Consider the following 12,947-nt stretch of genomic DNA (forward strand, 5'->3'; position numbering starts at 1 on the left):
GGGATAAAAATTTCACACAGCAGCATGGCTCAGTCACATAACCTAAGCAGGCTTAGGAAAATGGAACACAACAAAGTGTTGCACTTTCTTCCCCGCATGTCTTTTACTGCACACACACACACACACAAAAAAAAAAAATGTGCTCAAATGACTGATATGGAGTTCCAGTGTGAACGCCAGCAAGAACTAATGGCTGAATAGCATGGAGATACTGTTGTTGATGCTCAGAGTTGTTTAAAATGGTAGATTATGGAAGTGTGCACCTGGCATTCTGTGGACTAGCCTGGCAACACTCCTCCCTTATAATTATAATGAACACACAGTAATTCAGGGTTGAGGCTGAAATACGAATGATGTCCTTTGAGACAGCTTGTTTTAATGGCTATGCAGAAGAGTTCCTAGAAGTGCAGATGGCAGATGCAATGCCTTTGAAGCTGTTTACAGATTGTGCACAACAAGGTATGGAAAGACCCCTGGTGTGAGGCCGTATTACTTTAGTGTGCTCCTCAATTATACCGTATGTTAATCGATGTAGAGCACGTACTGTAAGAATACAGGCATACTGATACCACATTGTGAAAACAAGGTTATTAGTGCATTTGTGTGGCAACACATTGAACTTTTAAGTATTACATTGCAATTTTATTTCACCCAAATAGTCCACTATGCTGATTTTGCCACACAGGGGTGTGTGTTTTATTCGGGTTTGCATGCAGAATTTAGTACAGGTTAGTTTTTGTTATTTAAACATTCTGAAATACATATGTTGCCTTAACACAGGAGATTAAATTCTTCAAAAAAGAGAAAAGAACAAAACAAAAATGTAATGTAAAAGAAAAGAAAAGGGGTGATGCCAGACATAGACAAGACCAGAGCTAATTTTTTGTGATGTATGTCATCTACATATTCATCAGAGCAGTACTTTAACCAAAGAAAATCTGAACCAAAGATTGACAGTATTAACACAAAAATTAAAACAAAGGTGTAAGATCTAACAGTTTTTTTTTTAGGGGGGTTGTTTTTTTTGTAGCAGGAGAACAAAGGTGGGTATTGAGAATAACTCTTCTTTAAATCAACAAGTCATTTTTGAGTCAACTCCAAGTTGTTAAGAATTCAGCAGCATGACTTTCACCTCTCCCTCTGAGTTGACACATTACACCTGTTTAATTTCCCTTGAATCACTTCACGCCCATTTTACAATAAGTTAATCTGGGTGAGTAGGCTACACAGCCATGGGGAAAACCGATGACTTAACAGAAGTCCAGAAGATGTCCCCGACACCCTTCACAAGGTGAGTCATTGCTGAAGAAGCTGTTTGTTCAAAAGTTCTGTATAAAAACATATTAATAGAAAATTGAGTGGAAGGAAGACACAAAAGTGGATAGTAGACATGGGCTACAAATGTTGCCCTCCCCTTGTCAAGCCTCTTTTAAACTAGAGATCAGCTCCACAAATGTTAGTATTGGATTAAAAAAATGAAAAGAAAAGAAAAATCTCTCTCCCTGTCTCCCTCTCTCTCTCTCTATATATATATATATATATATATATATATATATATATATATATATATATATATATATACTGTCTATATTATATGTATGTATATTTGCATACATATATTTAGTTGTTTTTTTTCTTTGGTTTTGCCTTTGTTGTTCTCTTGGGCACATAAGATCTATTCTGTATCGTGTTCCAGTAAAATGCCTCTAGAATAAACTCCAGGTCCTTTAATTATACTTTTAACACTAATTATGCTATGATATTGTTGGAAAGGTTAAATGGTTGCACCTGTTTGCACTTTTCAAATATTCAACCAATGCATTTCAATGCCTTTCTGTACACCACAGTTATAGTGTATCTCTCTCCCTGGCACAATCCCAAACTCGTATAAAAAGGAGTCCTGAGTCTTTGAATCAGACCACTGCTGTGATACAAGAGCAACAAAAATGTTCGCTCCAAGAAAAACTTTTTTGCCGCTTCTAAGTCACACAGGAGCCACATTAGCATGTGAAAGGAATAAACAGGAGCATTCTCAGTTACACACTCCACCTGGCTGCAAACCAGCGTCCTTGTCAGAAGTCCACCCACCGCACTGGCTAACACTGAAAGACCTCCTGGGGACCGCAGTGACCATTCACTCGCTCCTCTCTTTTTCCCATGCACCTGTGACTGTTTTTGTGTTTGCTATTTTTCGCTTTGTCTTTTTCTGGCAACACTGTATCATCGGAGACACACTTTCCCTCAAAAGGAATTCTCCTGCCCAACAATGTGGTTTGTTTGTGCACCGGATATGGCAGGCCAAAGAGTCAAAGCAAAAAAATAAAATAAAATCTCAACACAGTAATAATTAAAATTGTCACAAGAAAAAAAAAATAGCCAGGTGATTCGGTAGTTTGGCCAAACTCGAAATAAGAAATAAGGTACTCTTTACCAACTGGTTTCTTGGCGAGTTGGGGGTCTTCACAGGTGCAGTTGGAAAGGTTCGCCTTCTTACTCTCCTCAGAAGGCTCATCCGGCTTCTCCATGGTCCTGGACCTTAGAGAGCTGCTTTTCCATTTTCCAAAGGACTTTGCCACAATCGCTTTGTCCGCTCCTTTCATTGTTTTCTGTAAAACACATTTACAGCATGACTTCCCAGGTTTATCCCTCTTGTGAGCCATCTGCCCCCTTTTTTGGCTCTCAGTAAACCTGGGCTCATCTTTCCCAAACCCAAAGTAAAAGAGAATTAGGGCATTGTGTGCATATGCATTCTCTTAAGCATTCCAGAAAATTTCCTGATTGCCCTGGCATGTTTTTGTTAGAGAGCGCTTGGACATTGTTTTCCTCTCCTGACATTTTTCAATTCAGTGCTGAGAGACTCGTCCTGATTGAAACTGTATAAAACAATACTTTGCAAAGTACAAAAACACAGTACGTAGTAGATGGAAATAGAAAAAAAAACCCAAACATGTTTTCACATTTAATCCAACTTAAAGGAAATAAAAATAGCACATTATGCCCTAATTGAGTGCTCTACAGTCCACAAATACTATTACAAGGCCGATCAGGATTAGCAGAGGAACATACCTAGTTATCTATTTCTGAGTGCCAAGACTGCTAGCAGTGGGCAACTAAATTTCAAAAGCTGGCAAATCCAGTTGTCTCCTAAATACAGAAAGTACTTAAATCCGCAGCTAACAGAAGAAAAAGACGGATAAAGGGTGCTCTGCATATCACCAAAAAGCTTGTGCACTTTTCAGAATCACTGGCTAGGTTAAACAAATATGCTAAGTAGAGATCAAAACAATCCTTTGATCTGCAGCCTAGTTTCCAGAGGAATGGCTTGGCTGTTGTTGTAAATAACTTGTATAAATCTATACACCATTTGCCTTCAGGTAATATGAAAAGTGCCAGGAATTCTCAGGCAAATACCTTGTGGCTAGGAAATAGATCAGATAAAAGCATATAAATATTTCAGAAATCCTGCACTTTGTAATTTTCTGCATTATAGCCAAGACTTTTTACCCCCACCCCACATTTTACCATTACATTTATTTCCCCATACCATAAAAGCCTGACTTAGTTTAATCAGATAACAAAAGAAAACCACTTTCTACCTCTTTCTGTTTTGTAGTTTGGAAGAGAGCTCCTACCTCCAACATGCCATTCAGGTCAAACACAGTGTAAAACATTGTGCTAAACTTCATACAAAAGAGGCTTGAAGAACCAGAATGCAGAAGCTATGCAACTTGCTGACTAACTTTGCCCTCTGTTTTGATCGGCCACACAAAGAAAAACGCTGTCCATTCAAAACAGACAGCATAACTCTTTTCACAGGGGTAGGGCTGGAGAGTGAAGGGGAGTGGTGGGGGAGCCGTGAACAAACGAGGCCATGTCCTGAGCTGCAGTCAGCTTCCCGTCAGGCCTGAACAGTACGCGGTGAGAGCCGCAGGGACTGGGACCGGCTGACACCACATTCAGGCAACAGAACAACTTTTGTACACTCTGTCCTCTTCTAGAGCATTTTTATCTCATTTATACACAACATCAGACATGTCTGCTGTCTGAATTAAAGCCTTTCCTACCTCAGTCTTCTCAGTCGGTTTAATGTTGAACCATAAAAACACACATGGGTACTTTACAATAACTGAAACCTATTTTTTATTGTTCCAGCTGAATAGAAAATAACTTACTTTCTATTTTCTAAGCTAACTGGTTCACATGAAGAAGCCAAACCAGCTAGTCTGACAAATTGCATCAGGGAAAATTATGCTCCAACTTAAAAACTAACTTCAACATTAATTTTGATCTGACGACTACATTTTTTATCATCTGTTATTGAATATTAGCTATAGGAGGACTGTTATCATAAATTGGTGAAAAATAATAACCAGGATACAAAACATGCTGTGCACCATACACTGATGATAATTTTGTAAATAAGTTGATTCAGCTAATGTTTTGCTGATGACATATTGTGCCATGTGGATTTTATTTGTGTTTATCTGGTTGCCCCTACACTGTCCATTAAATGTAATTAGTCTTTTGTTTGCTGTCGCATGACTGTTGCTACAGACTCTCCATCCACAACCTCACACACAGTCTGAAAGCTCAGTTTATTTGCTCTTCATATATAGAACTACCAGTAATTAATACATGTATGTTTCGGTTTTAGTTACTCCAACACTGTTGATAGCATCCAACCTTTTGAACATAATTCCCTGTAGCCAAGTGCTTACAAGGTAAATAAGCAGGTAACACCACTAGAACATGAAACAATCTAACGACAAATTATCTGCACACACTGAATAGCTTGGTATATCTAAGGAGAAAGAAGCATCATGTTTACATAAAATCATGCCAAACCATGAAAATAAACCAAAAGATAGCAATACTCACACCTCTGTTTCTACCTGCTGTATTTCTGTGAAGCACTGAAACTTGACAAAACAAATGCTTCCACAAAAGGTTTGTGTCCAAACTCAGAATAGACACTCCCTCCCCATGAGACGTTAAACCCAACATTTAGAACCAGTTTCAAGGAATAATAATATACATAGAATAAATAAATTTCAGGTATGTGGACATTATTTTTATTGAGTAAATTAATTACTACTTTGATGCAGGACAAAGTAGTATTATTAGGGTATTTTTTACTTGTTAGGTAATTCACCTACTTAGATTTCAGATCTTTTCACATATCAATTCAAATGTAGTAATAATGTTAGCTGAGTTTGGTAAAACTCTCTCTTTTATTGCCCCATATTTTGAAATAATTAAGCCTTAAACTCTCTGTTCCCATTTTCAAATGGTTGTCTTAAAGAAACGATTGTTTTAATTAGTCACTGACAGCGATTGATTCAAGTAGGTGAAGGGTTTGTATTTCATATTTTTAAGCTTAAAAAAAAAAGTTCTCTATCTGTGCTGCCATCTGACTATGAGTTATTAGGAAGAGAGATGCTGTGTCTTAATGGACCTTTGTAGCTAAATTAAGGCTGTCTCATTATTATTAGCATGCTTCAAAATTATTGGTACCACTTGCAAAGATGTGTAAAATATTCTAAGGGGAACAGTTTTGAGTAACTGACCTGAAGATGTCACTCTTTCCTGCAGGTTTGGAGATTTTTTTTTTTTTTTACTGTCTTTCTTGAGACGGGTGGTCGGATAAACTTGAGTTCCTTATAAAGGATGTTTGTCACACTTCCACTTGTTTTAATGTGTTTGTTAATGCTTAGTCTGTAAATATGGGCAAGTATAGTAAAGTAGCTATTTTCTTGTACACATTTTATACCTTATTATTATCAGCACCTATCTGCCTCAGTAAATGTTCTTTAGTATTTCCTGTTTTGAAAGGTTTTACATGTTTATTCCCCAAAGAAACAGGAAGTTGTGGAATACTTATTTCAAGTACCTAAATTATAAAAAATACTTAGTTGTTTTTATTTTAGCACAATTTTTAAGGGGTGGTAATATTTGTAGCAACTGTGATTTTATTAAAAAAAAAAAAAAAAAAAATAACTGTTTCTTAATGTGTGAATATTTTCCCTAAAGAATAAATGCAGTTCAGTTCTAGTTAATGTTGGATTTTTCTATATATTTAAGTGCCACTGACATAAAAATGTATGCATTGAAAGGTTGTTTATACATCTTTAGTGGGGGCGCAGAAGGTGCTGGAGTGACTTTTAGAGATAGCACAAATATTTCAAATAACTAGACAGACTTAAATCTTATTAAGGACAGCGTTGCAAAATTTCAGGACAACCAGCTAAAATCAAGAGTTTTAAATCTTTTAGACTTTTGAGTTGTATTTAGAGGATAAAATGGGATGTTTAACCATCTCCTTGAGAGTCCTGAAAAGCAATTTTGAGAGGGAACAGAATGTACCATATTCTTGACCCGTCTGCCTCAGATGCCTGCTGTATATGGAACTGAATACTGGACGTGAATTGTATCATTCTCTGTGTCAACTTGTTAGATGGCAGTTGCTGTAGTGGAGTGGTGAGAGCGGCACATATGCATTATAGGAGAAAATTGTGAAATGACAGATTCCGGGTGTGATACTGAGGGAATGACTAACTAATAGGAGGGGTGCTCCAGGCTGTTAGCTTTGAAAAGCAGTTTGCACATTACTTTATCTTGTCAATCAGATTCCTGGAATGGAAAAGGTGACTGATAACTTGAATTAATTATTTTCTTATTGCATGCATGTGTTAATTCATGTTAATTTATGTCCCTTACAGGCCCAAGCCAGAATATCCAGAGTAAAGCGCCACCTCTGGCACCCAGATCACCACACCACTCTCTTTGCATATATTTATATCAAATGAAAGACTTTTTTTTTTAATCCTGTTGGAACAAGGACTGACTGCCAAATGTGATTTTTTGAAATGTACTTTTAAGCTGTTCATGCTTTCTGCTTGCGCTTTTTCATAACAACTGAACAACATAGAGCAGTATTTATGGCTATGATGGGATTGGAAAGTTACAGATTATTTTTTTAAGCAAATCCTACCCCTTCAAAAACACTATTATTCTTATAGAACTCATAACTAATGTAATGCAGGGCTCAAGATTACAAAGGGATTCTTTAAATGAACATAGTTTAAATTAATTTGATTATTCACTGTAGTTAATTAGGCAAAAAGAAAAACATGTACTCTTACATACCTTACTTATAGCTTTTGGGACCCATTGCAAAAGTAGCAGCAGTTTTATGCATCGCACATAACGCTCTTTGTATGTACAATTTAACTAAACATTATTAAACATTTTAACAAATTTAACTTCCCCTGAACACAGAGGATAAGAGGAAAATCATTCCTCTGATGAGAACAGAAACAGCAAGAAGTTCTAACAAGGAAAAGCCTGCCAGGTGGCGAACTGGCTGCACCAACAGAACGCACAATCTGTCTGCTTCTCCTTCCAAACCATTGACAGCTGCCATCACCAGCCTTGCACAGTCGCACTCAGTGGCTCCTCAGCTCCCTGCCCATCCCTCTTTAGTGTTTCCTGCTAACCTCAGAGACAGGGTCACCTGGCCCCCTAGTTTCCCGTCTGTGGGGCCGTGCTGGCCCCCTGGAGACCTGCCTGCACGGGGATGTGTGGCTAACAGGGGTCTATCGAATCCCCTTTAATATGCAAACTAAAGGGAGATTCCTCTGACCTGAGACCATAGATTTTTTTTTTTTTTCCTAACAGCGAAATCCAAAAATATTTCAGTGATGTATAATAATGAGACTGGATGACCAGTTTTTGATCTGCTGGTGATTTGATATCAAGCGTTATCACAGAAAAACAGGTACGTTTTCAGGCTGCCTTCAGTCACTTTGGATCTTTTTTGTACTAATCCAAAGCTCGATGGAAGATTGTTGTGCTGAACCCGTTTTTAGAAATAATCGCACAGTTTTAGCTTTTGCTCGAATAATGTTTCTACGTTTGAGGGAAGAACCAAAGCGCGCGGATGCACAGAGGCTAAAGTGAAGAGTGTTCCACAAAGCGAGCCTTGCAACCGGGCTAAAAATAAAACCTGGCAAAGTTGTTCTGATCCCTTATTGGTCCCATAGTTTGATTTCACATTTAGCATTTGCATTCCCCTCCGCATAAACATTTCATTCTTCTCCTCCTGCAGTACAATGAGACTTGAGTGACTTTGGCAGCAGATTTTGGATCGGTGCTCCTGAATCCACCAGTGTATGTTATCAGCAGGTAAACAAGCTTTCGAACAAAGCCATAATGGAACTGCAAGCGGCATAAAGAGGCTCATCTCAAAAGCTATACAGCCCATCAAAGCTGGTGTCATTTCCTCAACACTGCAATGCAGCTGGAAAATGCATGGCTGTTAGTTACAGTTTAAATCGCCTGTCTATTTTCAGACACTTCAGAACTATTTGTATTGATTATTTTCTTGTCAGTAAGCAGCCAGATTACCAAATAAAACAACAGATTTTAATGTTTGCTGGGATTCTTTTCCGTTTTGTTCTGTGGTGGGGAATCAAAAACTGTGTCATGCACTAAATTAAGGGGATTTGCACTACAGGGTATTTGAATAATTATTTTTCCACTGGAAATGAAATAGTTCTGTCTATATTTGGGCGGATTACTGACGCCATTGAACTTAATGTGAAAATAATTTGCTCTTTAAGCGCACAGTAAAGGCTATATCCTCCACTTTCTACTCACCAGATGCAATCTTGTTAACCGCACGCCTGGATGCTTGTCACCAAACTTTCCACACATTTGCCTTTTGGGTACAGCTCAGATGCACAACTGAAACCTACGCACTCTCTCTTCCCAGCGAGTGGAGATACCTCAAAGCTTTCCTTTCACATGCTGCATTATCTCTGTGGCAGTAATTATCCATAAAACTATGCCATCAGATGGTTCTGATTTCCAATCTGAACCCAATGAATGTGTCTAAATTTTGAATTATCATATTTATGTAGATATGTGTTACTAATAGTGATTATGTTCGTTATGTGGGTAGAAAATCAACCGTTCTTACATTGCGCATTCTCACATATTTCTCAGACATTTCATCACACATTTAATCTGCCCCTGTCTCAGATTTGCCACTGAACCTGTAGTCAAGGCAGCGAGAGGGGGTGGGGGGGGGACAATAACGGATGAGATTATGAAGCATGTCTGTTAAAGCATGTCTGTTTGATCATCGTTCTGTTTAGGTGAAGTTCTCTACTTGGTCTCTTCAGTCCCTGACAGCAGATATATAACCTAATCTCTTTCCCGAACCCTTTTCTTAGGCATGAATGGGGTGGAAATGTGATGGCATTAAGTCGATTTACTCCTTGGTTTGCAGTTTCAGCCTAAATGCCTCCTGGCTCTTCTTCAACACACTCGCTCCATTTAGATTTCAAAAATATAACTGTTATGTTAAGGCTTTCCTATTTATTTTTCATTTATCCATCATTTGAAGTTCATGCATATATTTACACCGCGAATAATGCTTGTTTATTTGCAGTGCCATCTATCTGCAAATACGGTCGCTGATATTGGAATATCGAATGCAACTTGTGCATTATCTTCAAACAGAGAATTTATCAGTGACAAAGGCCACCATCTCAGACTGGAAGAGAATCTCTGCGAATAGTCTGACATCGTTTTTGAATTTCGCATTTACTCATCTAAATCTTAATTTAGTGCCTTCAGGAGGCGTTGACAAGCAAAGAGAAGGCTTTTCATTGTGTCTTTGTGTTTCATCTGGAGGAGTCTGAAAGCTGCCTGAGAATACCTGTCATAATACTGTAAAGTATGTTTGTGATAGATCTGCTCATCTCCAAACAAAATAAATAAATAAAAATAAAAAGGAGAAAACTTCAGGTGTACTTCCTTCTTGGAATTAATGTTCGGATTTCACATTAAATCATGTTGATAGGAACTCAGTGTTGTGTTATTTAATAGTTTTTCAGAAGTATGGAAGAGACATTTCTCCTACAACTGTGATAAGAATATAAAACTACATGGGTAGCAGTAAAATGCTCTTCATTTTGAAATAGCAGAATTGTTTCATTTTATTGAACATGCATTGAAGTCAAGTATTTATTTATGTAAACAAAAAACACTTCAAATGACAGGTTATAAAGCTAGCATTAAAAGAATCTGATATTTAGCTTTGGCATTAATCTACAACTATAATAGCTCAGAATGATAGTAATTATTAACTGTATAGAACAGGGTTTAGAAGTTCATCCTAGGGATTATGACGATACCTGGTGTGTTTTCTAACCTTTTTCCCAAATATAGCACAAAATCTGACCAATATTTAAAGTTCATTATTTAAATACTGTACAGTACATATATATTTATATGTGTCCCTGTCTGAGTGTGTAGATGTCATAGGTGATAAGTTAAAAAACAAGAAATCGCAATAGAGCTATTAGACTATAAACTACTTTCAGAGACAAAAAGTTTTCTTGATGATAAATTGTCAAGACTGTCAGGGTTTCTTTTGAAAGTGTTTTGAGATCAGATTTTTATTCTTAAAACTTCTTCTAAAATTGTATTTTCATGCATTTGTCAGCATTTGGTCACTTTTAAATACATATTCAGGTATGTTTAATGTTACTTACTCTTTGAAGTCAGTTTAATGTTACTCACTCATGGTTTGGAAAGTATATTTTAAGAACTGAGAGAAGGGCAATATTAAGACTTACACTTCTTTTATAGTTCTTCTGGGTGATTACAGTTAAAACATTTTTAACTAAAGGTGTTACACAATGAAATACTTTTCTGCTACAACTGTGATTTAAAGAATCCTGAAAAAGTACATGAACATTTGGGCCATCTCCCTTCTGATAAAACAGCAAAATAGTTTTTATTTTACATTTTATTTGAAACTGCATGTAAAGACAACATTCTGTTGTTTTTTTATGTTTATGTTTTTTATTGTATTATAACTCAATTTTAGTTATAAAATCTAGTTATGAACTGCACATACATTTGTGATAGATCTGCTATTGTTTAAAATACAGTTCATGCATCTTAATTTTTAATGCTAACAAAATATTCAGCTTTTGCATAGAATTATATTGATAAGAGGGTCATACAATCAGTTTTGAGATCATATTTAAGTTTATTTAACAACCATTTTTGGGGGTATTTAATTAATTCTCATTCCAACTGTCCAATTAAAAGATTTTTAAATATATACATTTTCATAATACAGATAGAAATAATATCTAAGTAAATAAACTAGAAAATGATGATTAAATGAATTTAAATTTTCAATTATTTTTTTAATTATATTATATATCCATAATTTCATTCTGTATACATACTTACAGTATATGCTAAAGTAATATAGACACATTTCAAGTTAATCGTGAATAATAATAATAATAATAATAATAATAATAATAATAATAATAATAATAATAATAATAATAATAATAATAATAATTGTGGACAATATGTAATTATTTATCAAATATATTAGATCCTAAAACAGGATACCTAAACAATAAAAATACATGAATGGTTTATTGATGGTCTTTATAAGGAGGACTAAAAATTCTTTAGGGACCTTTTTCTGTAACTTGTCTGCTGGTGGACACATATGCATAATATACAGTCAGATTCAATAATTTAGAATAATCTTGAAAAGTTCATTTATTTCACTAAATAAAACATATAGATTACTTACGCAAAGACTTTTCAAACCTTTATTATGATTCTTCTCTTACTGTATTAATAAAACACAATCATTTAATATTGGAATATTACATCTGAGCAATAAACAAAACAACATTTTTAATCTGGAAATCTGGCCTTGATGAAAAGAACCTGCTTAAAGGTTATTTTCAAACAGTACTTTCAATCGGACGAACGTGCCTCATCGGAAAATATTTTATTTACCGAATATGTCTGTGCAAGAGATGAGTGCAGGTTTATGGGTGAGACCTCAACAAAATTTTTATTCTTACTTAATAATATATATTTATTTTATATTTTTGCCTCCTTTCAGAAAACTCTGAAAACATGTGACTAATTTTATTTAAATAAAAAAGTTTAATAAAATTTCCCAAGAATAATATGTTAACACCAATGCCGCCACTTGAAAAGCAAAAAAACAAAAACGTTATGAATTTCCTGTGTGCACGTTTAAACTAAATGCTTCAGTAATGTAAATAAGTGGTCAGCTGTTAGAAAAGGAAGTCACACAGGCAGTTTTAATGGAAATAGCTCCAGACTACACATGGCAATGTTAAATCTCATTCAGCCTGAGGAGGCTGACTCCCAGCAGCACTGAGCTCAGTGGGGGGTTGTAAACATTTACACTAAGAGCCTGTCCAGTGCACATGGTTGCTGCTTGCCAGCCACCTCGGTATCGAATGTTGTGTTGCATATTTTGTCGTTCAGGCCTGTCCCGAAATTGTAGGAATCACACCATCAATTTATGAAGGAGCCATCCAAATGTGACAACAGGCTTATGCTAAATGGAGAAAATAGAGCTAAACATTGTTAAAACACCCCTAGACCCACATGGTAGAGAGCGCTCGACGGCGAGCTGCTATGCTCCCCGCTGTGAACTGGGAAAGTGATGTTGGTGGGCTTCCTTCTCCATGAGGGCCGCATCGTTCTTGGGCCACGATATGAAGCCTTTTTGAAGTCTGTTTCCTGCAGCAGCGTGCCAACATTTATGTTTCCACAAAATCAAAAAATGTTAAATCAAGTGAGCGCACTACATTGTGCTTTTTTTTTTTTTTTTACATTGATTTCCTGAATGCCCAGAAAATTCTAATGGCATTATTATACAGGCTATGCACTAATTACACAAAAAGAGGCTCTTTTTTGTTTCGAATGTCACATGTCAAATAAGACGTTAATTTTCCAGACATAAAAGCAATTTTGATTACAGGCAAGTAAAAAAACCTAACAGTCTGCCTACCAAACTTTTTTATATATATTTTTTTTCCCCTTCTCCTTTGTTATAACCAGGAAAATGCTTTTAAAAT

The 12,947-nt window shown here is 36.1% G+C and overlaps 1 protein-coding gene across 2 annotated transcripts in view; it reads right to left on the reverse strand.

Moving 5' to 3' along the window:
• Nucleotides 1-3,756, reverse strand: part of LOC116722287 (uncharacterized) — a 31,807-nt gene extending 28,051 nt beyond the window's left edge. The window contains exons 1-2 of one of the 2 annotated variants that reach the window (XM_032566512.1): nucleotides 3,597-3,756; nucleotides 2,432-2,606 (exon numbers count right to left, since the gene is read on the reverse strand). In XM_032566512.1, coding sequence (XP_032422403.1) covers nucleotides 2,432-2,606; nucleotides 3,597-3,686 — 265 coding nt within the window. In that variant the 5' untranslated portion in view covers nucleotides 3,687-3,756. The remainder of the gene's footprint in view (nucleotides 1-2,431; nucleotides 2,607-3,596) is intronic. The other variant, XM_032566513.1, reaches the window with a different exon arrangement.
• Nucleotides 3,757-12,947: the final 9,191 nt, after the last annotated feature.

Source organism: Xiphophorus hellerii, chromosome 6 (genome assembly GCF_003331165.1).
Source record: "Xiphophorus hellerii strain 12219 chromosome 6, Xiphophorus_hellerii-4.1, whole genome shotgun sequence".
In the NCBI taxonomy this organism is placed as follows: domain Eukaryota; kingdom Metazoa; phylum Chordata; class Actinopteri; order Cyprinodontiformes; family Poeciliidae; genus Xiphophorus; species Xiphophorus hellerii.